Raw genomic sequence first — 19,462 nt, forward strand, 5'->3', positions numbered from 1 at the left:
CCGCTGCCCTGCCCGCCCCAGAGCCAGTGCCCGTTCTGGGAGCCCCTCGGTGCCACGCTCGGTCCCCTCTGGCCGGGCTGGTGCAGGGGAGGCTGGCCCTGGGGACAGGGCGCTGCTGTGCCCTGGCCCTGCTGTGCCTCAGCTGAGCTCCCACTGGCCTGGCACACCGCTGGGGACCCATGGACTGCCAGCCCAGTGTCCTGGCCTCACTCGTTGGCTTCCTTTTCCTGGTGCCTTCTCTAAACGCTGCGAGGCCCCCGAGGCTCTGTTCCTGTGCCAGCCTGGCATCTGTTTGCATGGCACTCGCACCGCTCCATCCTGCACAGCTCCACCTGCACAGCTCCACCTGCACAGCTCCAGCCTGCACAGCTCCATCCTGCACAGCTCCATCCTGCACAGCTCCACCTGCACAGCTCCACCTGCACAGCTCCATCCTGCACAGCTCCAGCTGCACAGCTCCATCCTGCACAGCTCCACCTGCACAGCTGTGCTGCAGCTCCTGCCGGTAAAGCCAGCTGCACTGGGGGACCCACGGCCGCCTCTCCTCCACCCGTGCATGGTGTCTTTTGAGGAAGACTTGCAGCAGGCTTTGCAATGGCCTGGTACCAAAGGAATAATCTGAATATTAAAATATTATTATTTTTTTCTTTTGCTTCTACATGGTATTGATAATAATTTTTTTTTGGCAGTGCTTTGCCTACTGAAACACACAGACAAAGAGTTATTTAAAAATGCTTTGTTGTCAGTATACTGAATGAGCTGTACTAGTGACACCTACAGTGACAACAAAAGGCTCTTCTTTTCCGTCTGTTCTAAAACATGCAAAGTATCATAAAATCAACAAGTAGGCTTGACTGGATAACATTTATCTTCATATGAGTGGCTAATTTCAATAGGTTCTGCAGTGCTTCAGAAAGGTCAGATGCACTGCTTGTCTCTGCTGGTCTTTTATGCTGTGTGATGCCATGGAACACTTTGAAGCACAAACAGGGAAATTTACATAAACTTGCAAAATTCACCGTTAAAAAAACCAAACAAAACCAAACCCATTGTACCCCTGTTTAAAGATATAAAATTGGTAAAAGTTCCAGAGGTTTTATTCTCTTGGTCTGAGTTCTTCAGCAGAATTGAAGGGAAGAGGCGCTGTCGTTGCGGCGGTCCAGGCGCGGGGCTCACACGCCGCTGTCCCGCACGGGGGAGCAGCCCCCGCACTGGGAGATGAGGGCGAGGGCCGGGCCGGGCTGCTGCAGCTCCCGCAGCCTCACTGCAGCTCCCGCAGCCCGGCCCGCAGTCCCACAGGCTGCTGCCTCCTCCTGGCTGGTACAGATGCTCCTAGGCATGTCATTTCTTTGGCAAGGGTCCGTAAGGGAATATGGAGGGGGATCATCTGTGGGAATATATATTTGTGTTGCTCCTGGCCCCACACATTCATCATAGCTGAAAGAAATAAAAAAAGAAATATTCATTAAATTCCTGGAAAAAAAAACCCACAGTACATTACTTCACCATAACAGAGGCAAGTGAAGTGAGAAGAAAACGAGTGTCTGGTGTTTTGTTCCTCAGCCCACATCCTTGCTGACCCGGCCATGTCAGACACTCTCGAATACAGCACTTAAAACCACCCAGAGATAATCGCAGAGGGGCACAGTCACCGTAAGTGCAGTGCAGCCAGGGCTCACTCCTGCTCTCACCTGGAAAAGCCAGGGGGGAGAGGGAGTGGTGTTGCTGTTTCAGTGTGAAATGAGGCCCGCAGAGCTGGTGATGCCGTCTCTAGCAGACATCTCTGTGCTGCCCTGGCTGCAGTCTGGAGCTCAGCCCGCAGCCCTGGCTGGGCAGTCTGGGTGGGAGGTGAGTGCTGCCAGGCTGAGCTGGATCACCTGCACAGGCTGGGGCTGCTCACTCTGGGATGGGCACAGTGCCCGCTGTGCTCCTCCCAAAGAGCAGGAGCAGGGCAGGGGGATTGGGCTTCCACGGGCTGCCCCCAGGCTCTGTGGTGCTGTCTGTGCCACCGGGCTCAGCCAGGGAAATGTTCCCTCCTCATGCTGCTCTGTGCTCCCTGGCTACAGGCAAGAGCCCTAAAGAGTCACAATATCATGATCTTAAAAGTTAGACCTGCTTTGTGGCTGCTGTTTAACCATTCCAGCATCATTTTAACTCCAGTCATGAAGAAGGAAATTTTTCCTATTAAAAAAAAACCCCAAAAAACCCTTTCTCTACTGAGTTAACCTGAAAAACATTTCTGCTGGAGCCAGACAAATTGAGAACCTATTTCCTCAGCCACACTAACTGCAGAGCAATTAAGATCTGGGATATTTCCTGCAAATATTAAGCACGTGTCTTCTCAGCAGACTGCAGGCACACACTGTGCCCCTGTACCTGTTAAAGCCAGGCTACACCAAGCTCCCAAACCCCAGTCTGGGTGATGGAAATGGTTCTTGGGGAAGGGAGAGGAAAGAAAGTGAAATCAGAGTGCTACATACCTAAACTCAAATATCCATGGGTATTTTTATTTTTACCTCCATTTCATCTTACTTTTATATTCATCAGGACAATGGCTTTAAATTCAGACTAGAAAATTTCAATTTCCCCATCAGAAAATAATATTTAAGAATTCAAGTTTGTTTCAGGAAAGTTCCAGCATATTAGGAAGTAGAATTTTTTTTTTTTAACAGCATGTGGAAAAGATGTCACTCCAGCCCCTACTGAACACACTGAAGCTTTCAAACATACGTGGTAGTCTTTGAAGAGTTCTTAGACCTCCATCAGAGATTGAAGACCTGATGTCCTCCCCTCTCCTTGAGCTCCATGAGGGTAAAGAAACAGTCACTCCTTGCAGGATTCCTATGAGCTGCAGATTTACTTAATTTACATTTTGCTGACCCAAAGCCTGGTGAATTTATTTAAAATCTCTCAGGTCTTGACTGACTTAATCAGGCTAACAGAGAGCACTTGCTGGGCCTGTTAGCACAGGGGAAAAGTTTCCATTCAGAACAGCCCACAGCAGTGGGAGTTTCAAGGGGGAAAATCTGGAATCCTTCTGCCAAGGAAGAAAAGGGAAGAAGCTTCTCTGTCTCCTGCTTCTGGGAAATCTGCCACTGACCTACAGGAGAAATGGGCACAGTGGGACCTGTTCCTTGCTGCTGTTGCCTGATCATCTGCAGATGATTCCTCTGCCTTGGGTTTCATTTAATGCCTTTCCTGGACCACAGCTCAGCTTTGTAGAACTGAATTGCTGGCTGGGATAAACAGGGAAAGGATCCCTTAGGGAGGAGACTTTGAAGGGTCAAGTAACTGGTGGGAGTTATGGTATTGAGGAGTTGGCATTTTAATGTTTAGTTCCAAATATCAATGTGTTTGTGTTGGGGCATTTTATCCTTCATACATATGATGGATAAAAATAATTATTGTTTTTTTCTCCAAAAGCAAGTAATGTTCTTCCCCCTAATTTTTGGCAATTAAGATCACATTTTAAAAAGTGAGTAAGGTAGTAAAAAACACATGCCAGACTTTCAATTAAACGGCTTTTTGGCAGCTTCACAGCTGTGCCTACAGATTGTTGTGGCCATGGAGAGCATTAGAAAGAATTCAAACAGTTGTGGATCTTGGTTTTTTTAATAACTTTTTGTATTTCATTATCAGTTTATGATCTTGATGTTCATTTCCTGTGTTCCTTTCTATGCATGGGATCTTTGCTTGTAGAGCTGACATTGCAAACAGCTCCTGCTCTGTCTCTGCAGATAAGGTTCCTCTCTGGTGAGGGCAGAATGGACATGAATTCAGGTCATAAAAGAGACTTCAACTTTGTATTTTTTTCTTTGTTTCCAAGTGTTTTGTGGGTTTTTTAAAAATGTATTTTTTTTGTTTGGTGTTTTTGGTTTTCTTTGTTTGTTTTGTAGTGTGATTCCCCCCCTCCCCGTTTAACAGCTTTAGTACTTTGGTTGTGCTTTCTGACTGCTGTTATAGAGACATTCCTGTAGGATAAATAATGCATTATCAACTCTACAAGCATGAATTTTATTTTACAGTCTCTCCTTCAAGAAGACTTTAATATGTAAACTTTACAAGATCTTTTTATTAGAGAATTTATGCAAGTATTGTAAGAAATAATACTGAGTTGGACAGGCATCCACTGTATGGTGGTGGTTGGAAAATCATTCCTCAAAAGATTTGAAGGATTACTTAGAAAAAATTTCAATAGCAATAATTTCTTTCAGGTGATTAGCAAGTATTGATGTGAGTGATGCTGGACTAAAACCTTACTGTCATTTTAAAATAAAGCCAGACTTTGGTCCCCAGTCTGGAACTAAAGAGACAAAATGATTTGGGGGTGGTGGTGAGGGGGAGGTTGGGAGGTTTGTTCTGGTTTGGTTTTTTATTTTGCATTTAATGTGTGAGTTTTTTCTGGGCCAGATTTCCCCTGGTTTGGCTGCCTCAGTCAGAAGCTCCCAGTTTAGCTGGGGGGCACCAGGAGCACCAGGGAAATGGGAATGGGAGAGACAGAGAAAGGGGGGAGGTCTGAGACTGCAGCTCATAAATTATCAAATTGCAACCTCAGGAACTGCTAAGGGAGTGATACCCACAAAGGGTGGGTAATATGTGTGTGTATAGGTATATTTATATGTTTGTATATATACATTTACATATGTTTTGCAACTGAAAATGCAGGACCATGAAGTGGAAAAACAAAAATACTTGTTCATCTTTTACAAAACCCACCACAATAGTTATATTTTATCTGTCAGATTCACTTCTGTGAAGATATTGGACATGTAAAAAGTAGCTCAGGCTTGAAGTTCACTACAGCAGTCACAGAAAAATCCTTTTAGACAGGAAAGCAAATGCTTTGGAAAGACTTGTGTTACCATAACATAAATAATGGAGCACAGGAAGTCATTACACTGCATCCTGTGGATACCAGCCCTGAAAAAACCCTTGGCTGCTGTGAATATAGTGAATCCTCTTTAATCCACTGCTTTCTAAAACTTGCATTATCTGGAGGTGCAGTATCAGCAGGCAGTGATGAGAAGGAGGGGGTTACTGACCATGAAATGTGCTGCTGTCTGCACGGGTTTGGGCCTTGTTTTTGTTCTAATACCTGCACTGCTGTGTTTAGGCACACTTGAGTTTTTAAGGGATAATTTCCCTGGGAAAAGCAAGGGAGGCTGATAGCATCCTACTGCAGGTAAATGGGATCTGCAGGGAGGGGAATGGTGCAGCAGCTCTCCAAGATGACCTTGCTGACTCAGAGTGTGGCAGGAGGGGCAAGAACTTTGGGAATTTGTTGGGTCTCCTTGCAGTAAGTATGAGGATGGGTTTGTTGCCAGGGAAGCCCCAAGGAGCTTCTTTAACTGGCTGTCATTCATAAATTAGGAGCCCCTCTCTGGGGCAGGAAGAAGGTTCTGCTGACAGAACTTTTTAAGATGCAAACAACAAGAAGTGAAAAAAGGCAGAGCTGGGAATAAAGAATTCTTTGTGCAGTAGATGTCTCGTGGTTCACCCTGTTCTTTTGTTGTAGGCTCTAACTCTGCTAAAATTGCTCCTGTTGCACCCTTTCCATTTTGTGTTCTTTTGAAAATGGCAAACAGAGCCCTTGAATCTGGAACATCTGTGTGCTGCCAGGCTGGAGCTGTGATGAAACAGCACAAAGGACATTTCCATGATGATGTTACCTAACAGAGAACAGAAATCAGAACAATTGTGCTGTAACTCTCTGCAAGAAGGTTCAGATGAAAAAAATAATGATGAGTTTGATGCCCATGTAGACAGGTGAGCTGATGATGCTGAACTCTGCCTTCTGTGATGGCACAATTTGCTCACAGCCTGGCTGGGAGGAGCAGCCTGGAAATCTGTCCATGTGTCCTTTGAGGCCCTGTCCTGTCATGTGTCCTATGAGAATACAGATCTTCTTTGGTGATTTATTATTACCATGGGGAAATATACCAGTTTTGACAGAACTGCTTCTCTAATGACATTGTCATGAGCTAGGATATTTTCCTAGGTTTATTTTTGAAAGTCACACTTTCCATTTGAGATTCTAATTATATACATATTTATTTTCATATTTTTAAATAGTAAAAAATGTAACCCAAGGTATTGTTCAAGTCAACATCTAGGGCTTAATTAACTTAACTATTGAAGAGACAGAAAAGGTGGAATTTAGGTTTCTTCTGTCTTCTTTTCTGTCCATGGTTATTTCTGGAATTTCCAATTCCTCAGAACTACAATAGGACTGTTTGTGTTAATGAGCACTAAAAGCCTGCATCTCTGTTCTGCACTCTGTGTCAAGATAATCTTGAGGAATTTGCAACTTTGATGGATAAATATTCCAGAGGAAAAATTAAATTAAGTGTAAACTGTTTTTATGAAAACATATATCAGATAACATTTGGAACCCATATAGTGCAGTTTCCTCATAATTTTGCAGGTATAAACAATTGAAATAAATGTTTTAAATAAAACAAGCCATTCTAGGATGAAGATTTCATATTATACAATTCAGCCTGGTATTAATTTTATACAGAGTAAGAACTACTTGCTCAGCAGCAGTGTTTGGTCTCTGGATTTCTGTAACCATTACACAGTAAAGGATGCTGGGCACTGACTGAGTAACAAAAATCAGTTAAATAAAAATTTGTAGCTTCCCAAGCCATGGAGTTAATCCACAAACAGGATTCTGAACACCACCACCACCAATTCTTGAATGTCACCAGAACCTGCTGATGTTTGGGGAAGTTTTCCATTTGTCAAGTTTTAGGATCATATTCCAAGAAAGGGCTTTACTGTAATTATTGCAGGAATGAATTCTGAGCAGGTGAAGGAAATACTGGCTGCAATATGCAACTGGGAAATCAGAGAAAAATACTCTTTGTTTTTAAAGTACACTCATCAAATATTTGGCACCTTTAAGTTGTGGTTGCTCTGTGTGGCACTGTAGATTTCTGGTTAGAAATCCTTGGTGCTTCCCTTCATCAGGTGTTGCTGCTTTCACTGCTGCAGGGTGGTTTTTATGCAGCAATAATTGGCACCTGCAGAGTGGAACTGGGGCAGGTGTAAAGAGAGGTTGGTCAGAAGGTGCCCACAGATATTTTTGATGACAGGAAGCAAAGGGAATTTTGTGCCCCAGGCTAAGGTGTGAGAGCATTTTTGACTACAAAGACAAGAAAAAAGAGAAAGGTGTGGATAATTCAGAGGAATGGAAATGCCACAGAAAGAAATGTTCATAAATTTGCTGTAAACAAAGTTAAGCTTGAAATAAGAAGTTTGCCAAAATAATTAGGAATGTACTCGTTTTTATCCCTGATACTGATGAGGAATAGCACTGGGATGTGAAGGGAGGGGCTTTAGAGTGTTTGGAATTTGGAGTTAAAGGAACTGAGAGTTTTAGCTCATGTCATGATACCTGATGGAATTACAAACCTGTCATATTTCCAGTGGCATTTTTTACCTTCCTAACTGAAAATCTCAGTGGGGGTATAGAAGTAAGAGCTGAGCTTAACCCCAACAGTCCATCTCATGCTTTGCCAGCTGTCACTGTAATGTGGCAAAAGCTCCTCCCCTGGTTTGCTCTCAGGAAAACAGCCTTGGCAAAGGAATACAGCACAATATAGCAAGCTTTTGTCAGTTCCCTGCAAGTTTAATTCTGCCTTTCAAGAAAATCCAGGAGGCTGGCTTGGCTGACTTGCATCCTCAGAAGTAGGGGATAATAGGAAAATAATGGCTTAAAAAAAAAGTCCCTTAAGTAGGCTTTTTAAAATATATATTTAAAGGGAAATTAGTGCCTGACTTTAAGACAGGAGCATTTCCTTTTACCATTTTAAAGTCATTTTAAAATTGATTTGCCCATTTAAACAATGCAGGCTGAACATGGTTATTGAGAATACTGGGATTTATCAAGCCTAAATAAGACAATTTTCTCTGGAACAGATCCTATCCAGTAGATTAGGCAGGGGGACCAGCTGAGGAAGAGTGAGCCCTCACACAATGTGATTTAACATGAATGCTGGGATAGAGGGGGCTGAGTGGTTTTTACTTCATGTGCCCTGTGGGGAACATTCAGTGTGAAGTTTGGAGAAGACTTCTGTGGCTTCCATTGGAACCATTCCTGAAGGTAAATCCCTGCATCCTCCTGAGCAGTCACTCCTCAGGGATGTTCTGTGTCAGAGTCTCATGAGTCTCAGATGCAAAAGGCAATTCTTGGTGGCCTGAAGCCCTGTACATACCATTAATACCCAATCACTATGGAGTGAAAAGCACTTAGGCAGTGGGGTGAGATGCATTTTCCCTGGCCACAAGGTGAGAAGTTGATAAAATTCCTTTCCTACTGTGAAATCTCCTCATTGCTTGGATTTTACTGACTCTCCTAAAGAAAATGTAATAGTTTTTAATTTACTTGGACTTTGGTTGGTACTGTAATTCAATCCACTTCAAACATGTGAACTCAACTTATTTTTAACCAACTTTCTTACTACATCTTTGTAAGAAGATGACTAGCACTGCTCACTAGAGGTGTGTGTTACAAAGAAGTCAGCACAGAGAACGTGAGCTCATGATTTCTGTCTCTAAAGGTTCCATCCCCATAGTCAACAGTGTGATTTTACTCCCACCAGCACAGTGACTGTTGAACAAAATGGCAGATATTGGATTTACAGGCTTTCCAGTGTTTCTTTCCAAGCCATATTGACCATGATGATAGGTAAGATGTGGCAGGGAGATTGTGCTTGTCTTCTGTCCTGGATCTGTTCAGTTTGCTCATTTGGAGGGATGAGAATTCTGAGGTTTAGGATTGTGGGGAGAGCACTTGGATCATCTTTCTCACACTGAGTTTCTTAGAAACAAAGGCTTTGCCATGTCTGGTGACACAGACTATGGAACATTAACTTCCAGCCCTGCTGCCAGTATCTGTACATATCAGAAATATTCTCTGAAATACAAACCCCTCATATTCTGAAACTGTTTGGTTCATACCCCCTGTATTTTGTTTTTATATTTCCCATCTACACCTCATGTAAAATCAATGTGACAGATGCTAGCACAGATCTCAGATTCATTAAAAAGCCATTAACTGTCCTAAAGGGATGTTTATAGATAGCAGCACTGTATATTTTGGGCTGTCAAAACAAATTGACCAAATGGCTTCTCTGTAACCACCCTGCAACTACAGCAGGCTAATGACAAAATTCCATGCCTGGCATCCCTTAAATCTAATGCAAGAAAGGGTTAGTGGAAGTGTCTGTGGGGATAATCAGATTGAGTCACAAATGAAACTTGTGATTCAGAGATCAGAGCAAATACCAATATCCCAAGGCATTTTTCATAGATTAATTTACCAATAACATTTTTTCTATAAATAGTGTCTTATATAAACAGTTCTTGGACTTCCAGCTGGAGAGTTGGGAGTGGGCAGGCCTGAACAGGGAGATCTCCCTCAGCCACAGACGTGGGGACTGACTCTGTATTTCATCAGCCTTCCCCTTAAATCCCTTTTCCACTCATTATGTGGCTTAAAGCTCAGCTATAAAATCTAACTAACCCCTCTTTGGCCAAAAAGAGGTGCTGTGCTTTCTCCTGACACCACTGCAGTGTGTGGTCTGGCAGGAGTGGGGTGAGGAGCTGCACACTCCTGACTGTGCTGGAATGCACCAAGTGGATAAAAGGGAATTATCCTGGCAGCACCCACTGCTGTTAACTCACTGAAATGTCTCACTTCAAAGATCTTTAAGAGTTATTTACCAGTGCAGTTGCTTTCCTTGCTGCTCTTCATTTCTGTTCTGCTGATGCCACAGCTGCATCATTAGCTTTTGGCCATGCTAGTTTAGCTTTAAATTACATCTTGCCCTCCAGGAATTGGGAGGAGGAATTACATCCATTTAGGCAGTGCTATGTTTCTGTAAACCTACTCTTCAAAATATTATCATATGCAAAGAGATTGATCCCAGGGAGTTAATATTTTAAATGCACAAGGTCAGGCATGTCTTGCTTCTGCTTCCAGGCCATGTCTGACAGTCAGCTTTCAAATAATTTCCATGCTCTACTAATTAAAAACAGACACTGCAGTGTTATGCCATGCAGGAGAATATAAAGGGAGATGTACAGGAATTTTTCAGGCTTTACATAATGCAGTAATTCAGACAGTGCCTCTCACCCAGTGCTTTTCTGAACAGTTACAATGGTCTGGAGAATGCATTCATAGCAAATTTGAAAGTCTCCATGTAGCTTTGCTTTCTTTCCCTGAAGTTCCTCAAGTTGTGTCGCTAAGATATAAAATTTACTAAGATTCTGATGATTTGCCAAAGCTACTATTTGTAAAATATTTAACTGCAGTGGCAGTGAGAAAGCAGCCAAACCATTCACAATAATCTTTACCTTGGCCCTGTGGTGCAGGGCTGTAATTACTGGGATGAGCAGAGTTTTCCAGTGTGGGCAGAGGGGATCCTCAGGGACACAGTCCACTCAGCCCAGCAGGGAACCTGGAGGAGGCAGTGGCTGGACACCTTTATGTGTCCCAGAATATTCTGAGAACAGGTAGGACACAAGATAATTAACCCTTGCCAGGCTTGTTACAGAGCCACTGCAGAATTTACTGCAAACTGTGGATAATCTGTGCTGTCCTGTGTCACTTCTATCTCCTTCAAACACCACTGCACAGAAATGGAAAAACCTTCTCTGTGTCTGTTTCCAGCTGGAAATGGAAGCATCCTTTGGTAGAATCTTTGATGATCTGTCTGCTAAAGAACTACACTGTCAGTTTGTTCTCAGGAATCTGGCCAGCTGCCCACTCAGAGTCTTGCTTGGGTGTCAGCTGGCTGCCTTTTATTAGGAAAGATTCGTGGGTGTGGGCCCAAAACCCAGTCTGAATTCCTAAGTGGATTTATATGAAATTCTACACATTTAGATGCCAGGCTCAGAGTAATTTTTCACATGTGAGCTTTCTGGTAAAATATTTACACAATGCCTAAAAGCCCATTAGTTCTATGGGATGGGCTGGTGATACATAACTGCTGCTTGTAGAACATGCATAGAATAAACAAAGCAAAGATCCATGTCTGGTGTGCTCATAGTGCTGAGCTGTTCTACATCACAGTCAGAAAAGGGCTAGTCTTACAGTGCTTGAACTCAAAAAGAGTGCTTAAAAGGAAGGAAAAAAAAAAGAAAAAGAAAGAGGGGCATGGCTGTCCAACCTGTGTTTGCTGTTTGTAAGACACAGCACTACAGAAAGCTTGAAGTGATGTTCTGCTTAAAATGATTTCTGTTGGTTCACTGGAGGGAGTGACTGAATTCCCCCATTTCTGGACCTCCATGTGCCTGAGGCACACAAAGGAGATGCCCATGGCCCAAAGTGCAGCTCCTGTGGCTCACAAGGGAGCTGTACCTGTGAATGTGGGAACACAATTTAGGAGATGCTGTATGATTTCTGGAATTTTGTTTTTCTGTTTCCTCTGATCTGAACACTCTCAAGGTCAGTAATAAATGTAACTTGGAAGTTCTTGAAAAAAGTATGTATTTTTGACTTTGAATCTTTGACTTGTAAATGCATTTCTTTCAAAGAACAATGGTTTTAAGTGATTCTACTTGTGTGTTTCATTAGTATATCATCACCATGACAAATTTTAATGTGAATTGAGAGAATGAGAATTCCTGTCAATACCTTTAGTAAGTGAAACTGTATTCTGCTAAGGAAAACTTGAACTTACACTCAGGCTAAACAAGGTCTGTCTGTATTCAGAGTTTGTGTGAGCTGAATTTTTGCAGTGAGCTTTGCCAGTGCAGGACTGTAAGAATGTCAGGCAAGTGCTTACCATGGAGGTGGATCAAGATACATGAGGTTCACCTGAGAAAGTATATCCAGGTAGGAGTCAAAGTCACAGGCTGGGGGCAGCTCCTCGCTGCAGGTGGATCTGAGCTCTGCAGAGGAGCCGCCGTGGGAGAAACCATCTGGAGCTGCAAAACAAGAGTTTACATTGGCTGCCCTTCCTCCCGTGCTGGGTGCTCTGTCCCTCACTTAGAGCACTGCCACAAATCAGAAAACAAACCCTTTGTGGGTATTTTGGAACAATCATGGGATACTCTTATTTCTTTAGGAGTGAATGAAGCCCATCTGTTGGTGAACTGTGACATTTCAGGCTCTGGCATGGGGACTGTGCCTTTAGTGCTCCCTACAACACAGATGAAAGTTCCAAAGCTTTTCTTGGGCCTCAAAGGCTGAAAATGAGTGTGGGTTCTGCCATCTGCAGCTTCAGCTGTGTGTGGGGTAGTGAAATTCCAGCAGGTGCATCCATGGAAGTTTGTCCATTCTGGGAGAGGTGTAACAGGAGGGGCAGGGGTTTGATTGCTGAGAAAATGCTGCTTAAGTAAACACTGACAAAAATGGGGAAATCTGGAAAATGGCACAGAAAAATCATCCTGCTGCCTGCTCCAGGGATTTCTTAATGCTTCCATGCAAGAGGTTCCCAGCTCCACAAATATTAAGAGTTTAGTGCTATTTTCTGTGTTAGAGGCTAATTAGTGTGTGTGTGTCCATGTAACGTAGTGGGGCACAATTTAGTTTAGGATTATTCTTTTGAATATCTCCCCAAATATGCTTTTCTTTTTCAACTCTCTAGCATTGTTACATCTAAGAAGGAATTTGAAAATTTTCCTTTCTGTTTTTGCCTGGCTCTAGGCTTTTTCAAGATGAAATTATCAGAGTAGTAGATTCAAACACAGTGATTAAAGCTATTGGTCAGCAGTTTATCATGCCAAAATATTATGCCAAAATTTTATCATGCCAAAATACAGTAACTCAAATTTGGGTTTAGCTATTTAATCCTCAATGTAGCTGCTGAAAATTAGGAGAATTGATATTACTATAATAGTAGACATTAGTTTTCTGGATTTTGTTTTTATTTTCCCTCTGTAGGTTGCTATGGGAGTTTGCATTTCAATTTTTTTTGACTCTAAATTTAATTCCCAAAATATAGACGTTATTCACTTATCTGGATAAGCCAAAAAGAAATTATTCTTTGCTCCAAGGGGACAAACTGATCCTAGGAGATTTGTTTAGTTTAGACATAAAAATTCCTGGTCCAAATAACTAAATGAAGTTCAATTGACTTCAATGGATACTTAATTTACCTCAGTGAAAACAACATTTAAGCCAATGCTTAAATTATTGGCTTTTCTATATAAATAAAAAAACCCTCAATGATATGCACCCATAACAACCTGCAGGTGGAGGAGCCTGCTCACAAAGGACGTGGTTGTTGATGCTCCACCATTTATCACTGGAATTTTTACTGTCTGAAGAATTACACAGTAACTTTTAAAACTGTTTTTTTTTTACTTAAATAGAAATAATCTTCTGTCATTTCCTTGACAAAGTGGCTTCTTGTCAGCAAAGCCCAAAAGGGCTGAAAACACTACTCTAAAATTAACTCCTTGATATTCCCAATTTTTTTTCTTAAAACCTTTTCTTTAAGGTTTTTTGGTTATGTGTTGGTTTTGTTTCATGGGTTTTATTTTGGTTAGGAGGGAGGAACTGGCACCTTTTTGAGTCTCTAACGATGCTGGCTGTGGTGACACCGAGCCATCAATGACACTGTTAATGACGCAGTTTAATGGTATTTGGGTGCCCTGTTCTGTTTCCAGGCAGATATTCACTTCTGCACTCAGACAAACTGCATTTGCCCAGTGATTGTTGTAGGCTGGTGCACTTGGCTGAAATGAGAACAGCTCTGCTGTTGTAGTGTGTTGCAATTTCCTGTTTCAGATTCCCCAATCCTCTCCCAGGTAGAAATAGCTTCTCTGTTCCTCTCCCCCTTTCTCTTCCTAAGTGATGTCCATCAAGCTTAACTTTCCAGCAAGGGCGTCGTGTGATTGGCAGAAGTTCAAAAGATGCCTCTCAGCCCTGGGCCATTGGCCTGTCTGAGTGTCATTGTCCCCTGAGACTCGCCCTCTCCCACCTGGTTGGTAGCTCACCTATCCTCTCCCTGCCCCCTCCCCCTGGGCTTAAAAGGACCTGGGACCATGGGGCCGGATTCTACTGTAGCTGTTACCATATTCAGAGATCTGGAATAAAGCTCTGGATTAAACCCTGCAGTAGAATCCTCTCCTTTCTTCTTCACCTAGCCTAAGGACTTTCACCCGAGGTAAAGCTGAGTTCCTACCAGCCTGGACTTGTTCTCAGTGTCCAGCTGCAACTCCCAGCTAGCCAGAGGGATCTCTGTGGTGAAAAACCACAGCAGCTGTCTCTGGTCGAGCAGCGAGGGCTGGACGAGCCCAGACACGTTCCATCCGGTAATATTGGAATATTATTCCAATATTTGGCGCCCCACGCTCTGCCTTTCCAAGAATTAGAAATTCCAGCAAATGCTGCACCAAGGCTGTAGGGTGATGTGAGAATGCAACAGAGAGTAACTCTAATCCCACACCGAGGGAAATGAGGAGCTCGGGAGGCGCTGGCGGCACGGGCTGGCTCTGTTAACCACGAGCAGTGCGGGAAGCCAGCCCAGAGCTGCATTTCCCTGCCGAGCCGCCGGGACCGATCCCGTTATTCGGTGTCCTTGTCCCCTGCCCGGTGTCCCTTACCGTCCGCAGCCGCCGTGCCCGGGCGCGGCCGGCGGGCCCGGCTGTCCCTGCGCAGGCTGCCCACCACGATGGTGGCACAGGACAGCAGCAGCACCAGCCCGATCACCACCCCTGCCACCAGCAGCGGCGACACCAGCAGGCTGCTGTCACCGCCGTGCTCCCCCGCGCTCGGGAAGGCGCTGGAAGCGCTGCTCTGGTTCGAGGCGATTGCTGCGCACAGGAGAGAGAGAGAGAGGAGAAATGTGGCACTTGTCACAGGTGTAATATGTTATATATGTTATTAAATAATTCATGCTAAATGAAATTAAAAAACACAGCATTTTGTGTACTAAAACCAGCGTCGGGCAACAAGCAAGCTAAGCGATAGAAATTCAAAACACCAGGAAGACACTGTGGCCAGAGATGTGTGAAATACAAAGCTGTGTTTTGTGTCAGTTATAGACATGCAATGTGTGCATTTGTGATTGCGATATGTGTGGACACCAACCATGGGACAACTGCAAATTCTAATAATAACTGAGGAAAGTAAAGCATGGAAGAAGGCCTCTGAACCTGGCCTTTGCTTGCAATTAACCTGGATTAATTTAGGAGTATTTGAATTACAGCATTCGGGATGTTGCTCTTTGCTTGTAGTCAGGCCTTAAAGAGTGCTGCAATAATAACCTTTTAAAGTATAATTTTAAAATATTGTTTGTATCCTTGAAAATATAGCTTTGGAATATATAGAAAGGAAATATGCTTATCTCACTCCTTAACAAAACTGAGAAAAAGCTTGAGAAAGGAAGATGGACATCATCTCAAGGATTTACAACTTCACCAAGGGAAGCTGGACATCACTGTTGTGAGATTTATAGTCATTGTAATAACAAGGGGGACCCACATCTGGGGAGCTGGACTTCACCAGATGGGATTTGTCATTGTTCTTGCAGAAACTGGACCAACATCTCGGAGGCTGCCACCACCACCTGGGGATCCTCCTTTTTGGGACACATCCTGAGAAAAACTAGATCACAATAGTGCATAGAATTGTGATAAAAACAAGTAGAAATAGAAACTGCTGAGAAAGCTTCTGAGTACTCCTATAAATATCTGTAAGCCCAAATATCGGTGTGCAGTCGGAGGGAAAACTGCCTCCACTGTACCCAGCGCTGTTTTGCTCATACTTTACGATAATTAATTAATAAATTGAATGTTGCTTGAATATTGGTCTAGTCAAGCTTCTTATTTATAACAGATGTATATACTCCAAAGGATTTTTCATCTGACAAGACCCCAGCAGGAGGCATTTTTTGATAGGCATCAGCAACAGCAACAGACTAAGCGATAAAGATTCAAACACCAAGCAGACACTGTCTCCAGAAATGTATATTCCAGAGAGAAAGCCAGAATTTCTTTCCCAGGAATTGTTCTGGGGAGTTTTGAGAAGGCTGAGAGAAAGAATTAAAACAATCTTGCAGCTGGTGCTGTGAACAGTTGTTTTCTCATAAGATGTTTACCAAAGGGTGTCTCCTTAATTAGCCACTTGTGTAAGGGGGTGTTGATTAATGACCAATCAGGTCCACCTGTATCAGAATGGTGTATAAAAGAATGGGTTTCTAATAAACTCAGATATTAGCCTTCTGAAGAGATCTAGAGTCTGTGTGTCGCCTCACTCCCGTTCCTGACTCGATGGTGACACAAGAGGAACAGAGGAAGTGCCTGTTGTCAGGGGTGTAAGAAGGCTCTGAGGATTTGCAGAGAAAGTTTTAGGCAAGAATGAAGCACAGGAGCCTGCTTTTGTGGCACACAACTTGCTTTGGTTTGTGAGGGGACTCAGCATTCCAAGAAACTGATTTGTATGCAGGAAGAGACTCATCCAGAGTGGGATTGTTTGGTTGCAACTCCTTTACTCTGGTTAAAAAAAAAAAATCTTTAAATGTATTATTTGTGTTCAGTAATAAATCTTAAAGAAGAATAACTACAGTAATTTATTGCCAAGTCAAACATCCTTTTGAGACATGCCACAGAGACAGTATCAAAGGCTAAACAATAATATTCCCTTAGAGAAACAACTGATAGCATGATTATACATGGGAATTAATTGCCCAGAAATGTATTTATGGGGGATTGAATTGCTAATGGGGGAATTGCTAATGGTAAAGAGAAGAAATTTTGGAAAAAATGATTCAGGATTTTAGCAGATAAAATCCACTTCTCACCCTCCCCCCCAAAAAAAAACCCCAAAAAATCAAACCTCCCATTATCTGCTCAGCATCAGTAAACCAAAATTTTATTGGTGCTACATACCAAGCTTGGCTGTTGAATCTGGCCTGAATATATTTTTTAATCTATGTTGAACAAATACAGAATTTATTTCCTGATGAAATCAGGGATAATAAAATTTTCTCTTTTGAGTATTGTGTGGAGTGAGTATGTGTTTTAGGAAGTGCAGTGCTGCTTACAAGGGTAGATGTTATCAGAGAGTTCTCAGCAAGGTTTGCACTTTTCCTTTCGGAGACGCCTCTCGATGTTTTGCAGTCACAATAGGTTTAGAAAGAAGCCAATGGCTCCAAGCCAGTGTCTGTTATCATTGGCTGATGCTTGAGACTGAGAACCCACTGGAAACATACTCATGACACCAGGAGAGTTAGCATGTAGAGGAGTATTGTTCATTTTCTGGAAGCACTTGACTGTTGGCTGAGGATCTTCATAGGTATTTAGGACAGACAGCCAAGAAATGTGCTGAGCTTTTGCCAAGTATTGTGTGCCAAAAACCAAGACCAGATTTTCTGAGATTTAAACTCATGCTGTAGTGTTAAATCAAAGGTTATGGACAAGTGTCCTACTTAATAGTGCAAAGAAGTTTTGGGTATGGGATATGTTTGGGGAGTAAGGCCCTTGTGCTAGAACTCAAATTCCCAAAACTTAACAAAATTTGAATCGTGTTTCTCATTTGTACATTTTAAAGCTATCTCTGGCTTTCCAAGGCCTTGTATTTTCAGATTTTTGCAAATTCTGCCTTTGAGAGATGCAAATATCACAGCATCCCTGGCTGCAGGGATTAACACCTGAACTGGAAGTAGTGGCAGGTACTTTTGGCTGACTTGCAAAGGTAAAAGAAGAATCAACTTCGATGCCAGCATGATGAGAACATGAGCCTGGGGTCTGAGGTTGTCCCACACACTGTCAGGCTTGTGGTCATCAATTTAATGTCAAATAGCCCTGAAATGGAACTGGTGATAAACTGCTGTCAAGTGGGGAGGAAGGAGGCTGCAGTGAGTTCTTTCAGATCTTTAAAAACTTGGGACAAATTTGGAACAATCCTCTAAACAGGAAGGGCCTGGCTAAGCATATTTATCTTTTATTTTTCCAGGTGTGGAAGCCAGCTGGAATATCCACACTGACTATTTGGGAGGTTCCTGTGGTGCCACCCAGAGTGAGCACTGATGTTTGGACCTGGTTTGCTTTATAGAAGTTTAACAGCTTCAAGTGACTTCATATGGACAACGGTGTCCTGCCCTGGTATGGAGGTGGTGTGGTTTGGTTCAAGACACCCTGTTCATCCACCACATGCTTGGGGCTTCCTTGTCTGTCCCAAGTCCTGTCTGGTTTATCTGTTGTTTCTCACCAGTGTGAATCTTTCTGGGTTTTTTAAGATTTTAATCTAACTGAACTCAGTCACTCATATAGACAAGTTATGGTGCAACATTGCTTTTATTAGAAGGAATGAATGAGTCCCCTTAGGCCAGCTCCTAACACAAAATGTACTTGATAAACTTCTCCTGTGGCACCATTTTCAGTTTGACACTGTGACTCTGATCCTCCAGACTTTACTACTGACTTACTACTGTGACAAACAACAGCAGAATGAGATGCTGCATTGATATAAATTCTTTGGGTTTGAATTTTATGGAGGTAAAAAGAGATGTTTGTATTACTTTTGGCAAAAAAACACATTGTAAATTTTCTCTTCTTATCCAAAACCATCTTCTTTTGATAAACTGTGCATTTCTCCATATAAAAATGCTATGGTTTTCCTTTGGAATAGGAGTATCTGCAAATGTATATGAAGCCCATAAATACAACACCACTACCAGAGTGCCAACACTTTTGTTTTGAGGTAAATTGTATCCTTTCCCATGAAACCGCAAATTATAAACAGTACATACATAAATATGAATATTTTATATCTAATCCTCTAAATATGAATTATGTTGGTGTACACACCGTGGCTTTTATCCACAATGGGAGCTGTACTGTACTGTACTGCACACAGCTGGCACAGGGCTGGTAGAACACTGACTTCAGAGTGAGCACCAGTGCAGAATTGCCTGGACTGTCCATTCAGTGTCAGACAATAAATCAGCATTTTGAAAAATCCCTCAAATATCACAATGTATTACTTTAGTCAGTGCTCCTGCATCCCAACAAACCAATTGGAAAGTAACTGAAGGAGGTGTAGAACAGCCTGGCTTTTTGGGTGCATATTGTTCTTTCTCACTCCTGCTAACCCGGCTTTGAAGGGACAGTGACCCCTCCCTAACTTGGCCTTAAGCAATGGGGAAGTCTCAGCTGGGTCAGATCCTGGCAGGGTGAAATGTCCTGGTGTGCAGACATGTCACCCAACAGGCAGCCCTTTATTAGGAGTGGCTTCTCCCTTCCTCAGTGCCTTTCACCTGCTTGTACCTCAGAAGAGAGGAAAGGGAAGCACCTCCCCACAAATGAGTCTCTTCTCTCCACACTGAGTTGAGCCTGGTGTTGATGGTGGGGTCTTGTTCTGTTTCCTTTTGTCCTGAAGGCACATCAGCTCTAGTGAGGCTGCAACAGCCTCTGGAAATGATGGGCTTTGGGATGATTTTAGAGCTGGATCCTGCTAAGATAGCCAAATCTCTTCCCCTGGTTTCCAAGGTATCATCCTAAT

At 43.0% G+C, this 19,462-nt stretch overlaps 1 protein-coding gene across 1 annotated transcript in view; it reads right to left on the minus strand.

The window, feature by feature from the left end:
• Nucleotides 1–625: 625 nt before the first annotated feature.
• Nucleotides 626–19,462, minus strand: part of BEAN1 (brain expressed associated with NEDD4 1) — a 51,856-nt gene continuing 33,019 nt past the window's right edge. The window contains exons 3-5 of the mRNA XM_084215155.1: nucleotides 14,563–14,772; nucleotides 11,796–11,937; nucleotides 626–1,437 (exon numbers count right to left, since the gene is read on the minus strand). Coding sequence (XP_084071281.1) covers nucleotides 1,173–1,437; nucleotides 11,796–11,937; nucleotides 14,563–14,772 — 617 coding nt within the window. The 3' untranslated portion in view covers nucleotides 626–1,172. The remainder of the gene's footprint in view (nucleotides 1,438–11,795; nucleotides 11,938–14,562; nucleotides 14,773–19,462) is intronic.

This window comes from Fringilla coelebs, assembly GCF_963513975.1.
Source record: "Fringilla coelebs genome assembly, chromosome: 14".
NCBI lineage: Eukaryota > Metazoa > Chordata > Aves > Passeriformes > Fringillidae > Fringilla > Fringilla coelebs.